This window comes from Neofelis nebulosa, chromosome 6 (genome assembly GCF_028018385.1).
Source record: "Neofelis nebulosa isolate mNeoNeb1 chromosome 6, mNeoNeb1.pri, whole genome shotgun sequence".
NCBI lineage: Eukaryota > Metazoa > Chordata > Mammalia > Carnivora > Felidae > Neofelis > Neofelis nebulosa.
In genome coordinates, this window is record NC_080787.1 from 119,221,051 (window position 1) to 119,237,161 (window position 16,111).

The 16,111-nt window shown below is 34.7% G+C and overlaps 1 protein-coding gene across 12 annotated transcripts in view; it reads right to left on the bottom strand.

Moving 5' to 3' along the window:
* The window catches only part of PTPRK (protein tyrosine phosphatase receptor type K), a 566,426-nt gene that overhangs the window by 221,405 nt on the left and 328,910 nt on the right, over positions 1-16,111 (bottom strand). For all 12 annotated transcript variants that reach the window (XM_058735205.1, XM_058735208.1, XM_058735206.1 and 9 more), the window contains exon 7: positions 8,009-8,302. In XM_058735205.1, the coding sequence (XP_058591188.1) occupies positions 8,009-8,302 (294 nt within the window). The remainder of the gene's footprint in view (positions 1-8,008; positions 8,303-16,111) is intronic.

The window sequence follows — 16,111 nt, forward strand, 5'->3', positions numbered from 1 at the left end:
CTATAATCCATGGGTCCCAGATAATTCAAAAGAACCAAACAAATTACTTTGATGATTTAATCAGGGTGTGACTTCTATTTCCCATTTAATACTTCCATCTGTGCATATAGTTTCCCTATGTGTTGGTAGAGGGGAAAGAGAAGACCAATCAGCCATATGATGGCTATTGGCTGCATCTTGTTTTATGTCATTCCAGTTACAGAATTAGGGATAAGTACGGTTACAGGTTCATTCATCACAAGTATTAATCCGGCTCAGTTTAGAAAAGATAAGTTGATATTGTTTTCAAACATATTGCCTGGAAAAAAAATATTTTTTGGTCAGAAGTTATCCCTCTCGACCCTGGATTTCCAAAGTACTTTATATTTCTATTATATCACTTACTACATTCTTGTCATTACTATGGGTCTAACACTAGATTTTCAGTTCCTTAGGAGTAGGAATCCTGTCTTATTAATGTTGTACCTTCTGCAGTCTTAAGTGTGGCAATGTATACAAATTTGACCCTAATGAGATTTATGAAATAAATCAATACTCCATCAAATACACTGTAGCTCTTGAACTTTTTTGTAATCTTTTATAATTTTGTCCTCTAAAATAATGTGTTATGCCATGGAATTTGCACGCATTTTAATAACATTGCACAACCCACTTATTTGAAAAAGAAAAGTGAATCTAATAATGAAGTTACATCACCTATAAAATGTCATTAAAATCCCTTTAATAAAAGGAACTTCCTTGATTATCAAGAATGACAATATTATCCACAAATTTATAGATTTCCTCTTTCTGATCTAAGATGAGAGAGACATGATGTACAGAAAATTATAGCCAAGGTTATTTTTTTTTTATTATTATAAGCATGTTTTCGTGGTCTCTCTGCCTCCAGTCTTTCCTTAGCTCTAACTTATTTTCCACAGAAATGGAATAATCCTTCTGAAACCAAATCTAAGAATGTCAGTCTTCTTCTTAAAAACAACAGGATAGCAGTCTGGATCATCTCAGACCTGGCCACATGCCACCGGCAGCCTGGGTTCTAGCACAGTCCAGAGTTAGCCAATGCTCTATCTTATTTTCAGAACCCAAAACATCAACAATGTTTACAACTTGGTTAAACATAGGTTTCCTCTGTCTTTAATTCTATTTTTTTACATTTTTTTCTGCCTTAAAAATGCAAAGCCAATTATTAAGATCTAGTTTTAAAGCCTTCTTTTCCTGGCAACAGCTTCTCTTAAGCACTCTTTTGGGAAAAAAAGTTTCTGAATTCTTATCACTTTGCATTTTACTCTTTGTTTGTAGGTCTGTTCCTCGAGACTACTAGGGACTTAAGTGCAAGACACTGCTTGTAAAGACCTAATACTTAACCCAGTCCTGTTAACAAAGAAAGAAGCCAATAAACATTTGTCTGAATAAATACATGTCTTTCCAACTGAAATATCCTCTACAAAATCTGAAAAGGAAATCAAGTTGTTATGCACTGAAAAGAAAGAAATCTAAAAAAAAAAGTATTTTAGGCAAGAAATAACAAGTGTTGGTGAAGATGTGGAGAAAAGGGAGCACTTGTATGCCCTTGAAGGGAATGTAAATTGATGCAGTCACTGCAGGAAACCGTATGAAAGTTCATCAAAATGTTAAACATCGAACTATCATATGATCCAGCAATTCCACTTCTGGGTATTTATCCAAAGAAAAGAAAAACCACTAGTTCAAAACTATGCAGGAACCCTTATGTTCACACAACATTATTTACAGTAGCCAGGATATGGAAACAACCCGTGTCCACTGATGGATGAATGGATAAAGAAATTGTGGTGTACGTACACACACACACACACACACACACACACACACACACACACACGGATACCACTCAGCCATAAAAAGAATGAAATTTTGCCATTCACAACAACAAGGACAGAACTTGAGGGTATTATGCTAAGTGAAATATGTCAAACAGGCAAAAACAAATACCATATGATTTCACTTATATGTGGAATCTAAAAAGTAAGTCAAATGAACAAAACAAAACAAAGCAAAACCCTTAAATATAGAGAACAGACTGATGGTTGCCAGAGGGGAGGTAGATAGTAGGGTGGGTATGGGTGAAGGAGACCAAGAGGTACAAACTTATATAGGTATGATGTAAATAAATCATGAGGATGTAATGTTTACCTTCGTGACTATAGTACATAATATTGTACTACATATTTGAAAGTTGCTTAAGAGAGTAGATCTTGAAAGTTCTCATCATAAGAAAAAAAATTGTAACTGTACATTGATGTGTGGTAACTAGACTTCCTGTGGTTACCATTTTACAATATATAGAAATGTCTTTATATTGTACTACTGAAATTAATACAATGTTATAATATATCAATTATACTTCAATTTTTTAAAAAAATTACTCCTGGATTTTTCAGAAAATTGAAAAATTGCTCTCTAATCCTTTCCTTTGGCTTTTTATCTTTAGTGTTTTTACCTCAATATTAATACCATTGCCTTTTAAAATTCTTGCTCAAAAACAAAGCTGCATAAATATATTTTAGAAATTAATGCACTTCTAAAAAATTTAAAACAAGCCTTCAAATTGAATCAAATAGTATCCTTACACTGTCAAACCACACCAATTCTTACAGAGTTGTTTATTTTGTTTTAACCTCAAGGCTGAGTTTCAATGATAACTAGTCTTTGTGATTGATAACTATCTTAGACCACAGTAAAAATCAATATATGGTTCCATTTTGCTGATGAAGGTATAGCCAAAAGGCCAAAATTTAATTCCTCACCTTGTGGTTTCTGGTATATGCCTGAGCATTATTTCATTTTGTATTGTTTTGTCTCCCATTTTGGATATATGAGAGAAAAAATGCATTTTTAGTAAATGTTATGTTTAAAATAACACAATCTCTTCGTCAATGCTTCATAGATCTACACGTTTCACTAAAAATTGTCAAAAGCATTGAACTAGAATGTAAGAATAAAGAGTAGTTTTCCCAACTGCGTAAATTTATTACACTCTGGACACTCTGAACTCTTGACCTTCCCTATAAGGGAGATACTGCTAAAATGTCAGTTAATCATAAAACAGTGCTACAATGGGTTACCCAGAAGCAGAAGGCAATTTAAAAGAGCAATTTTAACATGCAATTGCCAAGGCATGCGATGAAGACAATTTCTGATGATGGTGTATTTTATTTCCATTTAATAAGAGAAAAAGAAACTGTATTTTCTTAGCTTCTCTACCAGATGGTATACCCAGAGGAAATTGACACACAGAAAAAACAAGCATACTTTCTTTGATTGTTCAATGGAGTTTTGAATTACTTCCCATTTAAAACAAGTTCACATTTATACCTTTTTTTTAAAAATTCATAAAATGCCTGAAGAAGCATTATGTGAACAACAACATGGGTCAGGATGTAAGCTAACAGTGAAATAACCATACCCCTCAGGTGCACAGAGAAGCATGAGGCAGGCGTGGGTGGCTACAGTCACCAGAGGCTGTAATTATCACCTCTCCTAACATGAGAGACCCTGAAGCAGGTAACTGCACTTACCAAATGATTTAAATGCACTTTAGGAAGAAAACAAAAAACAGCTTTGGCAACTAGGCAGGACATATTCAGAAAAGGAAAAATTAAAACATTGTTTTACACTTCTTTAACTGCTTAAAACATTTAAAACGCAGCATAAATTTCAGTGTTAAGCACACTCATCAAGTGTGCTTTCAATAAAAGTGAAGTTGCAAACATTAAGCCATGCTTCTCAGGGAGTAAGTTAGCCATGCATATACTATTTTTAAAAATCTACATCCCTTTCAGATTTTGCCTGTTAGACTTTCATGCCATCATCCTCTGAAAGGGGAAAGAAATCACCCATACTAAGAGAAAGGGAAAGGAATTCAGGCTTTTCAAGCACCAGAAAATGTGTTTTGAGTCTGAGGTGCCCAGCTGTCTGACACTGGACCAGTCATTGTTTTGTTTTCTTTTTCCTGAGTCTTAGATTCACCAGCTAAAAACTTGGGAAAATAATGTATCTAACTCACAAGTCTGAAAATAAAGTATCATGATACAGTCACTCTGTATGCTGATTATAAAGCAATAATAACCAATATTTAACTATGAAAATCTAAATTTGAATTTTAAAATATAAAATTTACTCATTAATACACACAAATAAAACCACCCGATTAACTTGCAAAATTATTTATTGACAGATTTCTGCCAAGAAAATAAAATTTACTACTGCCAGAAATAAAATTTCAATGGCTTAAATATATTAAAATGGTATATTTAACATAGTAAATAGTAACCAATTTACTCTTTGGGTACTTAGTGGTCAAAAATTGTTCCTCTATGATACACCAAAACAAACTAAGAATTTCTAAGAGGCAGAAAATAATCATCATTCCTTTGTTATTTGTAAGAATTCATATGAAATTTATATCAGACACAAATACAGAGCGGAGAAGTTTTTATACTTATTTTTAAGGCTTCCTGGTTGCCAATATGCAAGGTGTATTAAAATAGCTATATCATAGTAATTAGCATTGATTCAACCATACGATATTAACGCTACAACTACAGTGTGGCATTCTCCCAGTCTTTACTAAAATGGGAAGTAGAATCAGTATTCAGAGCTTACACAAATTAACAGAATGAAATGGGAACGTTTCCAAAGGTTATTTTTGGAGTTTCCAAGGAATTATATCCCCGGATTATGGAAAAGTGTAGGCTTCTGAAATCATTACTAAATACCAGCTAATATCACAGTTAGCATAAGCTGTGTTCTATTTTGTGTTACAGGATACCAGGCTGAGGCCAGTGGAGGTGCTGGTTAAGGCTCAGAGATCTTAAACTTGGAGAAAGGACTTTGGATCTTGAAGAAGAGATGTAGACAGACATCATACATTCAATCAATACTGACCCCGTATTTAGATACACAACATTTATCAATTATATCCAACTTCTGCTTTTCAGGCATTGTTTAAAAATTAACACAGTACATATTTGCCTCCTTTTCTAATAAAAGGGCAAGATTAGTAGACATTCCTGATAAAACAGTCACCACAGTTTCTCTCAAATCCAAATGTACTTGAAAACTAAGTGCTTTTTTTTAACCATAAAAATCTGCACCAAACACATCTTCTGAGGACATTAATAAATGAATAAATACATGTGACAAGGACTCAAAACATGTGAAAGATAGTTTTAAAAGCAAATAAACTTTCTACAGTTGGAAGAAAAACTGCAAGTGTCAGTGAGTCTGACACCATTTTATGCCAGAGAGCCCACAAATTAAATGTTTTTCAAATAAAGAATTTGGAAAAAAGAGCAATATAATTCCAAAATGTCAAGGCACTTATAAATTTGAAAGCAGCTATGAGTATAAGTTATTTTTACTCTATCCCCTCCCACACAGATAAGGTTATTCTCCAAATAAAATACCTCAAAGCACTTTATAGTCATATTTTTACTTATAGTAGTCAATATTCACTCTCAACATAAGCATTCAATAAGGATAAATCAAACACATTAACATGCTGTTTTCATCTACTTAATATAGCATAATTAGCTTTAAAACACAATCTCATATACTTGCAGTCTCCATTGGCTCACACATCAATGACTGATTTCAAATAATTCCTAGTTAAACAAAAATCATGTTATATTAGCAATATATTGTATGGTACTGCTAAATTTTAATGGTCTACTTTGATGAAAACTTTTAAAAATTAAAACAGATGAGATATTTAAAAGAAAGAAGGTTGAGCACATAAGTCAGAAAGAAGTTATGAACAGTAGCCAAATTATGGAAAGATCCCAAATGTCTATCAGCCTACGAATGGATAAAAAAGATACGAGATATATAGATAGAGATAGAGAGATATTGATATATAGATTAGATATAGATATAGATAGATATCTATCCATTATGTATATATAATGGAATATTACTCAGCCATAAAAAAGAATGAAATCTTGCCATCTATAACAACGTGGATGGAGCTACAGAGTATTATGCTAAGCGAAATAGGTCAATCAGAGAAAGACAAATACCATAGGATTTCATTCATATGTGGAATTTAGGAAACAAAACAAGTGAACATGGTTGGGGGGGTGGCGGGGAAGAGAGGCAAACCAAGAAACAGACTTAACTCTAGACAACAAACTGATGGTTACTAGAGGGGAGGTAAATGCAGGGATGGGCTAAAAAGGTGATGGGGATTAAGGAGAGCACTTGTCGTGATGAATTACCAACTTCTACACTTGAAACTAATATTACGCTGTATGCTAATTAGCTGAAATTGAAATAAAAACTTGGGGGAGCAAAAAGTCAAAAATAAGACCACTAGAACAGTAAATTGCCATTCATTATTTTAATTTGTATGTACCTTATAAAGATTAAATGTAGAAAGAAAGGTAATTTTACTAGAAAACATATGGAAGCAATATCCTTAGTAAAATGAACTCCATTGTCCATCTTTTTATGTTAGCATGGGCTATTTCATTTTGGAAGGCAGAGTGAGCTACTTCCTTAGTGTCCGCAATGTCTCCTCTTCAACTTATTTCTCTAACTACTTGAGGTTGTAGTGTCCACTTGCCTCGCCCTCAGAAAGGCCACCTACTATAATGAGAATAATTTGCCACATGCCTACAATGAAAAGACTGAGCTGTACAGAAAATCTAAAAAGCAAATTGTGTGATTCAGGCTGAGCCATAGAGACTTAACCGATGTCTTCTAGGTCAAGTGGTTTTTCAACCACAGAATCGATGTACAATACCAAACCGCAAATGAGTAAACTCTGTTGTCTAAATCTCAGACTAAGAATTGAGCAGTTAAACACCCTGTTAGTGAGCATCTTTCAATATTAATATATAAAAATGTATATGTAAACATTAATATATAAAAATTGAGCTGGATTTTAAAATATTTAAAGATGGCAGTGTATCAGGTGATTTCATGGGTTTGGCTTTTGATTTTTAGGTCACTTCTCTTGGTGAGTTGCCCCAAAATATTCTAAAATTAAAAATACTATAATGCCAAACAGATGTTCAAGAAAACAAAAGACATTTATAGGCATTTACATTTTCATAGATCTCTACAGTATTAGTTCTCAATTTTCAAAACCTAAATCATTAAATGTTCAAGATGCATAGATCCATGTGCTAACTCTGCAGGTGTTTCAACATGATGTTTGATGGATAAAAAATGTCTCTTTCAACTGAACTAAAAATTAAAGTACTTGCAATAATAAACAGTACACTAAAAACGCACTCTAATAACTTAGACAAACTTTTCAGTGGCTTTTAATAAACAGCTAACAATTTCTCCCATCATAACAACATGGTACAATTAGAATGTATATTTATATATTACTTTTTACTTCACTTTTCACTTTTGTGTTTTGTCCATATGCTATTATTTCCACCACGTTGTTTCAGACACGGGGAGGGCAATTACAAGCCTCTGTATATTCTACAACTGTGTGTCACGCTGTATATTCTACAACTGTGTGTCATGCTGAACGCTGTCACGCTGAATGGAAGAATTGATCTCACCGAGACCTGGTTCAAAGTAACTTTTTAATCTATATTATCAGAAATGGCCTCTGCAATGACCATACCAAAATTATCAAGGGAGACAATTTCTACATAGCCAAGAGGTATTCAGCATTTATTTGAATTGCAAAATCTGTCTCTCAGTAGTAACAGTGCCTACACCTGCATCTATCAGAAATGTCGGACTGAATACAAGCAAGCTGAGCAAAATTGCCACATAAGAAAGATTATGAATTCACAATAATACTGAATAATAGTAGAGAAACACGTGGCTCTAAATCAGTCCAATTATGATATGAAGCTACACTTTACCAAATTCATTGAACTTTTAGAACAGTGTGACTACATCATGCGGCAAATAATTAGAATGTTTAATATTGTACATATAGTATATGTCTAATGCTAGATTCCTTCACTGGGCAGACTGGCCTGCTATTTAGTCTTACCTGCACATTTGGTTCTCGTGATTAGAGGAGGTCCTGGGAGCCCCGTTCCACCTTCACCAGGTCTTGTAAGCAGAACACGGATCTCATATTCAGTATCTGGATCCAAATGCCATAATTTGTAAGTTGGAGCATTGACGGCATGCGTCTCTGTCCAGGATCCTGACGTCATTCGGTACTCCACTTCTTTCAGGATAATGGGACCATCCCCAATGATGGAGTTGGCATTCAGCTGAATCAGCAAGTATGTAGGCCCAACACCGAGCAGCTGGGGTGGAGCAATGGGTCTTGGTGGTTCTAGGAGAGATGAATGTGCAATCTAATTAGCTAAAAATCCAAAAGAATGCACTACATGGGTATGTTAATGTCTTTCAAAGCTCAATGAATAATTTACTTAGGAGTACATAACAAATACTTACGGAAAACCAGAACATGAGTGATTTGGAAACTGTACTTTTAAAGAGCAAATACTTTCACAGATGGGATATGACCCTTTTTACCACAAATTTTTTTTTTTATTAAAAACATGTCTCCCCAGGAGATAAACTTGTACAGGCACAGTAACCAAGGGAAATAAAAGGAAAATATTTAAAGATGGATAGCTCTGATTAGCTACTGAGTACAGTTGATCTTTGACATTCTTGAGGTCCTAAGACCTCTACAAATCTCCAAATTGATGAAAACTGCTCTCACTCCTTATTTCATTCATGAAATATGGCAAAGTAGTGTTTTTGGTTTTGCTTTGATTTTCAACCAAAGCCGAGTTCCTGCAGATGAGATAAAGAGGAAGGAACAGCAAAGCTGAAAGTAGAAGCTGATGCCAAGTGCTGACTTGTTTCTACACACCCACCACAGAAGGTAAGAAATTGAAATTTACACCGAGGCCAAATCACAAGTCACTACATATCGCTAGCCTTTGGGAGTAGCATGTGATAAAGCAATGCATCATGCATTAAACTCAAATGTCAAAGGTACACTACAATTTAATTTTTTGGACAGCTAAGATATTTGCTTCAAAGAAACTTTGGGAAACATTACTGAAATGTTTGAACTTATAGAAATGATCAAAGATGAATTTGGGCTCCCCCCCCCCCCCCCCCGTTCCTTTAACAATCATGTAGCTGATATTTGATACTGGACTTTATGAAGGACTCCACAGCTCTAACTTTGTCCATGTGGTCTCTCCACAGGGACTCCTATGTCATGAAGATGTTCTAATTAGTACATTGTGATCAGGTGGGACTTCTTTGAATCTCTTGAATACCACTTCTCAGGGAAGCCAAAAGACTTTAAAGGAAAGTGTTAATCTTAGCCAAGTGGTAACAACTGCCCAAATATTGTTTTAAAAGTGCATGTGTGTGTGTTTTAAGAGTTAAAGTAAATCATATGAAGGAAAACTTTTTTTTTTAATTTTATTTTTAAGTAATCTCTAAACCCAATGTGGGGCCAAGACTCACAACCTGAAGCCAGCCAGGTCCCCTGAAGGAAAACGCTTAACTGCCACCACACAATGGTTCGTCTTCTCCCTCAGAAAGGGTGGACTGGAGAAGATGTAGATAGTAGGGACTTAAAAAGACAATTTCAAAGTAGATTTTCTATTATAATGGCAACACATACTTGGAATAATACATAATGCAAAACAAAACAAAACCAAACCTCAGTTTTTACCTTCGGATGTAGGTTTAAATGAAGCAAGGGTTTTCAGCTGTAGCCCAAGATCTGCTTTTAAGCCCTAACAGTATAAAAGTATAGTTTTCACTTTATGAACCCCTGAGTTACAAACACCGCTAACATAAGGAATAGGACTAGCTGGCCTAGATCTCTATGCAAACTAAAGTCACTGTCAGTAATTTTCTTCCAAAATTCATATGACAAATGTTTACTGAATGACTAGTAATTATTAGGCTGTTCTATACACTGCTTTTTCAGATAATATGGCAAGGGAGGCACAATAACAATAAGTCAATGAATTCATTATTTTAAAATGAGAGTGATGTAGGGGCGCCTGGGTGGCGCAGTCGGTTAAGCGTCTGACTTCAGCCAGGTCACGATCTCGCGGTCCGTGAGTTCGAGCCCCGCGTCAGGCTCTGGGCTGATGGCTCGGAGCCTGGAGCCTGTTTCCGATTCTGTGTCTCCCTCTCTCTCTGCCCCTGCCCCGTTCATGCTTTGTCTCTCTCTGTCCCAAAAATAAATAAAAAACGTTGAAAAAAAATTTTTTAAAAATGAGAGTGATGTAGAAAACAAACAGATACATAGTGTAATAATGTTGTGTGGTAAGAGAGGGCAGCTACACTTGCGGTGAGCATAGCAGAAGACATAGTATAGGCTTCTTGAATCACTACATCGTGCACCTGAAACTAAGGTCCTATTGTGTGTCAGCTATACTCAGATAAAATTTAAAAGCAAAAAAAAAAAAATAATAACAACATGGGGTGGAGATGTCTACAGAGTAACACCAACTTCCTTTTTTTCTATCCCATATCACTTGAAGCATATGAAGTTAGTCCCATCAGTACCATGGCTCTTTATGGCAATAGCTTTCAAACTAGTAGAAACGCATGAGCCGTGTTTCACTATGCTCATGTTTCAAGTGAAAATAAAACTAAATTAAATAAGATAATGTATGTGGTACATAAACTTCACATGTAGAATTATTTCTATTTCTAGGAGAAAGTAGTTCTTAACACCATCTGTTCTTCATGGTTTAAAAATTGCTCCCACAATATAGAGTCAAAATTGGGTAGAGGGCGAACTCTTCCAATTTTCACAACTGACTTCCCTTGAGAAGTCACTCATAAAATAAAAAGTTTAAATAAAACCAAAATAGTTCAGGATTTTCATTTATCTGCTAAAGAAAGAGCTAGACATTTCATATCATAAACTTTTACCAACTAAATGACTTTTACATTTTGAGTTTACAAAAGTCTTAGTAGACAGAGAGAAAGATAAAGTTGACATATTTTCTAAACCTTAAACTGAAATGAAACTGAATAGAGAAATGAGCATAATAGAAGAAATGCAAATATCTTCGCAGACTATCTAAATGTTGCACACATTTTAAGAAGCAGTCTGTATTTTTGCGAATAAACTGAGTTGCCTCACATGTGCAAGGTTTATTTTCACTCCAGATGGCTCATATACTGACTAATTTAAGTTAAGTAGTAAATGCAGCTAAATTCACAGCTTACTGGGGGTCTAACCCAAACCCTCAATGCTTCACTCACATCACAGCTGAAAAACAACCTGAAGAGGTCTCATATTAACATGATGGAGCGATTTGTCAAATGAATTATGAATAACAAACCTTGGTTAATCTCTCAGTTTATAAGTATTCTGAAACCTGAACTAATAAGTGTATACTGAATGATAAATCTCACCCTGCAAAACCCTGCACATCACTGCTGTGGAAAATAAGAAGCAAACAAAGGAGGAGAGCAGAAGGGAGAGAAGAAGAGAGAAAAAGCTAAAACATGTTATTAGAAACAAGTGAAAAAATAAAGCATGATATTTCTTCTATCATTTCTATCTTTAAGCAAATGACATGTAAAAGAAAATGAAATTTCAGGGCACCTGGGTGGCTCAGTCAGTTGCACATCTGACTCTTGACTTCAGCTCATGTCATGATCTCACGGTTTGTGAGTTCAAGTCCCGCAACAGGCTTCACACTGACAGTGCAGAGCCTGCTTGGGATTTTCTCTCTCTCTGTCCCCACTCCCCCCACTTACTCTCACTCTCTCTCTGTCTCAAATAAATAAATAAACTTAAAAAAAGAAGTTACTTAAAAAATTAAAATCATAATAATAAAGAAAATGAAATTTGACATCTGGACATTCTAGTTTCAGAAAATGTACACATGAATAGCTGGGTCAGTGTGAATATGTTATTTAACTTCTTGACATTACAATATCTTCATTGGTAAACTAGGGATTATTATTATAAGGGTTTTTAAAGACCTTACGTTTCTAAACCTGTCAACAAGCCCCATATTTGCTGCTATTTTTCTTCGTTTTGCCAGAGAGCATATAAATTTAAAACCAAAAATTAATATTCATAACTAGTGTTTTGTGTACATGAAGAAATGAGTTTGATATAATCAGGTGCTTAGCCTGAAGAAGGGTAATAAATCACTCTGATCAGTTTTACATTTCACTTGCTATGGTCAAGCAAACAAAAGGTTCAGTCCAGTCATCAAAGCAGTTGCTCAGTTTGGGAACTGTGACAATGCTCAGAGAGGCTTAGAAGCATATACATTGATTAACAGCACGACTAGAACTGAAATCTAGCATTAATGAGGCTAATATACCACTACATATTAAATTTTTTATGTTGGAAGTAAAAAGTAGCCTCATATTAGCATATGTATTTTGTTGTTAGGCCCTTGAGAACAGGAAGGCTTATTTATAAAATCTCTATTCATTTCAATAAATTATGCATGAATTTTAATCAGCTAGCAAATGAACAAGTAATTGTTCTGCAGAAATATTAATATTCTTCATAACTTAATACACTATCAGACGCAGAGGTGTGGTGCGAATAAATCCCAATTGTACACTAGGTATCAACTGAAGCATGCAATCCCCAAAATACAGGATAAACTTTGCCAATGTAACAATTAACTTCCAATTAATGACTTACATTCATTATTCTCGATCTAAACCTATTATACAATCGTAATTGTACATTCAAATTGCTTTATTTATTTCAGATAATTTCAAAAACTGTCTCAAAATCAAGATAAGTCATTATGAAACAATATCCTCATCCAATTATTCCTATTACAATGCTATTTTACAAACACATGTGTCACTTACTAACATTCGGTTAAATAATAAAATGCAGAATGAGAAATAGAAGCCACAAAGCCAGAAAAAAAGTCAGTGAAGTAAACATCAAGGCAAATGACACTTCGATAGTCATCCATCCAAATAAGCAAATCAAATTATCTCTCAATCCTAACATCTTCCAAACTGTTTTATTTATTGCCAAAGAAGCCTTGACTAAAAAGTATCTCAAGATTAGTCCTGTCACTTAAAAGCAGGCAATGGCACTACACTTGTCCTCTATGGCTGCTCTAACAAATTACCACTACCTTCATGGCTTAAAACAACAGAAATGTATTCTCTCATGGTTCTGGAGTCCAGATTCTCAAAATCAGTATACCTGGGTCGAAGTCAAGGTGGCACCAGGCCATACTTCCTCCAAGTGACTAGGAAAGAATCGGTTCCTTTCCTTTTCCAACATCTGCTGGCTGTTGGTATTCATTCCTTGGCTTGTGGCCACATCACTCCAATCTCTCACCTGTTACAGTGCCTTCTCCTCTTCTCCCTGTTGTCAAATCTTCCTCTACCTCCTACTTAAATTAAGGACACTTGTGACTGCATTTAGGATCCACAATGATAATTCAAGATCTCCCTACATCAAGACCCCTAACTTAGTCATATCCTCAAAGGCCATTTTCCAGATAAGGAAATAGTCATGGGTTCCAAGGATTAGGACCTGCTATCTTTAGGAGCATTTTTCACCCTACCACAGATGTGTACTACAATCTCATCCTTCTTCCTGGGAAATATCTTAGCTCTACCTTTTCTCCATTTGTTAATAAGCCTGTGAGCAGAAAATACTTCCAGGAAAGTTTTATAGTTAGGTTCAGAGCAGTGGAAAATATAAATAACAAATAATTTATCTATAGTGCCTTTTTTTGCTATTTATATTTTTAAGGAAATAAAAAATAAAGATGAACATTATTACTTCAAGTGGCTATAGGAGTCGATGTTCCCTTACCACATCTAAATTCCTGTAAAAATCAATATTCAACTGTTAGCCTGGGAGATATTTTATTTACTATCATTTATTTTCTTAAGTGAATGGATCACTTCAAAATCAATGTTATTCTATTTCTTTATCATTCCCCTCTTCAAAATTCTGATCCAGTTCCAGTTAAAAAAGAAAATTCACTAGTTCATGCTTCATGTTGTTTAATTTTTCTTCCTCATCACCTATCAAATGCTGAAGTAAAGGGGGGCAGACAGTAGAGACTGTGAACAGGAAGTGTGAGAGCAGGAAGAATGATATCAATGCAACAAATAATTCAAGCATTTATTTATCAGCTACCCTATAATAATTTCAAATGAGTTTAAATTATGCCCCCCCGAAAGATAACAATATAATTTAATGGTACTTGAGGGCTTCAAGAAATCTGAAAGAGTAGCACTGATGAATAAGATGCCTTTCTTCCCATAAGAAATGAAAAGCAAGGTATAGATAATTAAAAGCATTTTCTTTGGACATTCAATATCACACAGATAACATAATTTGGTTAATTTTTCCTTAGATGTTGACATGAAGTACACATTTGAGAATTTTCAGATTTATGTAACAAGGTTTCTCCTGAATTCACATTTTATGAACTGTCATGCAGATATATTTATGAAAAGAGCGATAGTTCTTCTATAATTTTCACTCTGTGACTTCTTTGACACTTCAGATTTTCAGTCGTAATAAATTCCTTAGGCAGCCAAATACCTCTCCATTCACTCTTCCGGCTACTATCTCAAATTTTTTGCTCATATCAATGACGTAATTAGCAAATTCTATAAATTATCTCTCAGATAAATTACTATTTCAATTATGTTTACAATTTGTGCATTAATGGATTTTTAAGCAAAATAACTTTAAAATTTAATATATTGAAATCCTTTTTTTAAAAAATTCAACAATCAAATTGAGAGACACTTTTTTCAAATCCTATCATTCAGGTGGCTCCGAAACGTGACCTGGTCAAATAAAGTTAATACTAAAACATCACAAAGTTGGGATATTGTTAAGCCTGAGGCTCCTATGCCAGCACCTAGACCAAGCGTCAGTCAAAAGGAGCTAGTGCCATCCCTTCTCATCTCCATGAAAATTAGACGAGTGTTAGCATGTAGTTATGGTAGACTACCAAAAGCGTGTACCATGGCCACTGCCCACACTTACGAAAAACTTCTGAGAACCACGAAATAAATACACATGATTTCTGTTAAGTATGTAGAAATACTTTAAATAAAGTGAGAAAATTTTCAACTGAATAGCAAAGCTCTGCTTTAGTGATATATGTTTGTTTATACTATGTATTTTTTGTCACTAATAATTCTGTAGAGCTAAACAAGAGTTTCTTCCTCTCCTCCCAGTGCCTCTTCCCTATGGGTAGTTGTTCAAATGACTTAAGAGTGCTAATGGCTTTGAGTGGGCTGAAAGTGACTTAAGATCAAGAAATGCACAGGGTAGCCTCACAAAATGAAGAACTCTCCAGTCCAAAACACCAATAGCCTCTTCTGGAGAAACACTACAACAATGTTAAAAATCACTTCACTTCAGCACTCCATGGCTTACACTTACCTAAAATTACATCGCTTACATTTCCATTTCTCAAAAGAGCAGTGGAGCAGAATTTTGAAGAAGAGGTTGCAAACGCTGAATAGGTGATCATGGATTCACACAGGCTTGACCACGGTTAATGACGCATAGTTAAATGGCATTTGAGTATACAGCTTGCTTATAGGCAAGTGAACTGATCATGTTTTTGGAAAATAATCTACCAATATAATATCAAGAAATAAAAACGTGTTTAAAGAGTAAAGTAATTTCACTTCTGGTAATTTAGTGTAAGGGGATAATTTAAATCTTTGTTTAGAAGAGCAAAAAAGGAAACAATCAAAATATTCAACAAGAGGAAAACAGAGACACAATTTATGGTGGATCAGTTCAACAGAATTTCACACAAACATCAAGAACTCAAGGTGTTAAGATTATATAACAAATGTCAGGGGACACTTTAAGTCTATTAGAGTTTTCATTTTAAAAAGTAAAAAGTGTGCTCCTAGGGGAGAAAAAAAATGAAAACCACCAGCCATCACCACCAGAAGGACATACATCAAAAAGCTACTAGCAGTGACTGGGGAACTCTGAGACCACGAGTGGTTTTACTTTTTCTTTTATCTCTGTTTTCCAATAAAATGTGTAATGTGCTCATAAAACTTCCCCATCATTACATTCTCAGTATCTATCAATGTCTAAGTTCAGTAATTATAGAATGAGTGGCTGGTTCAATAACACCTTGAAAAACAA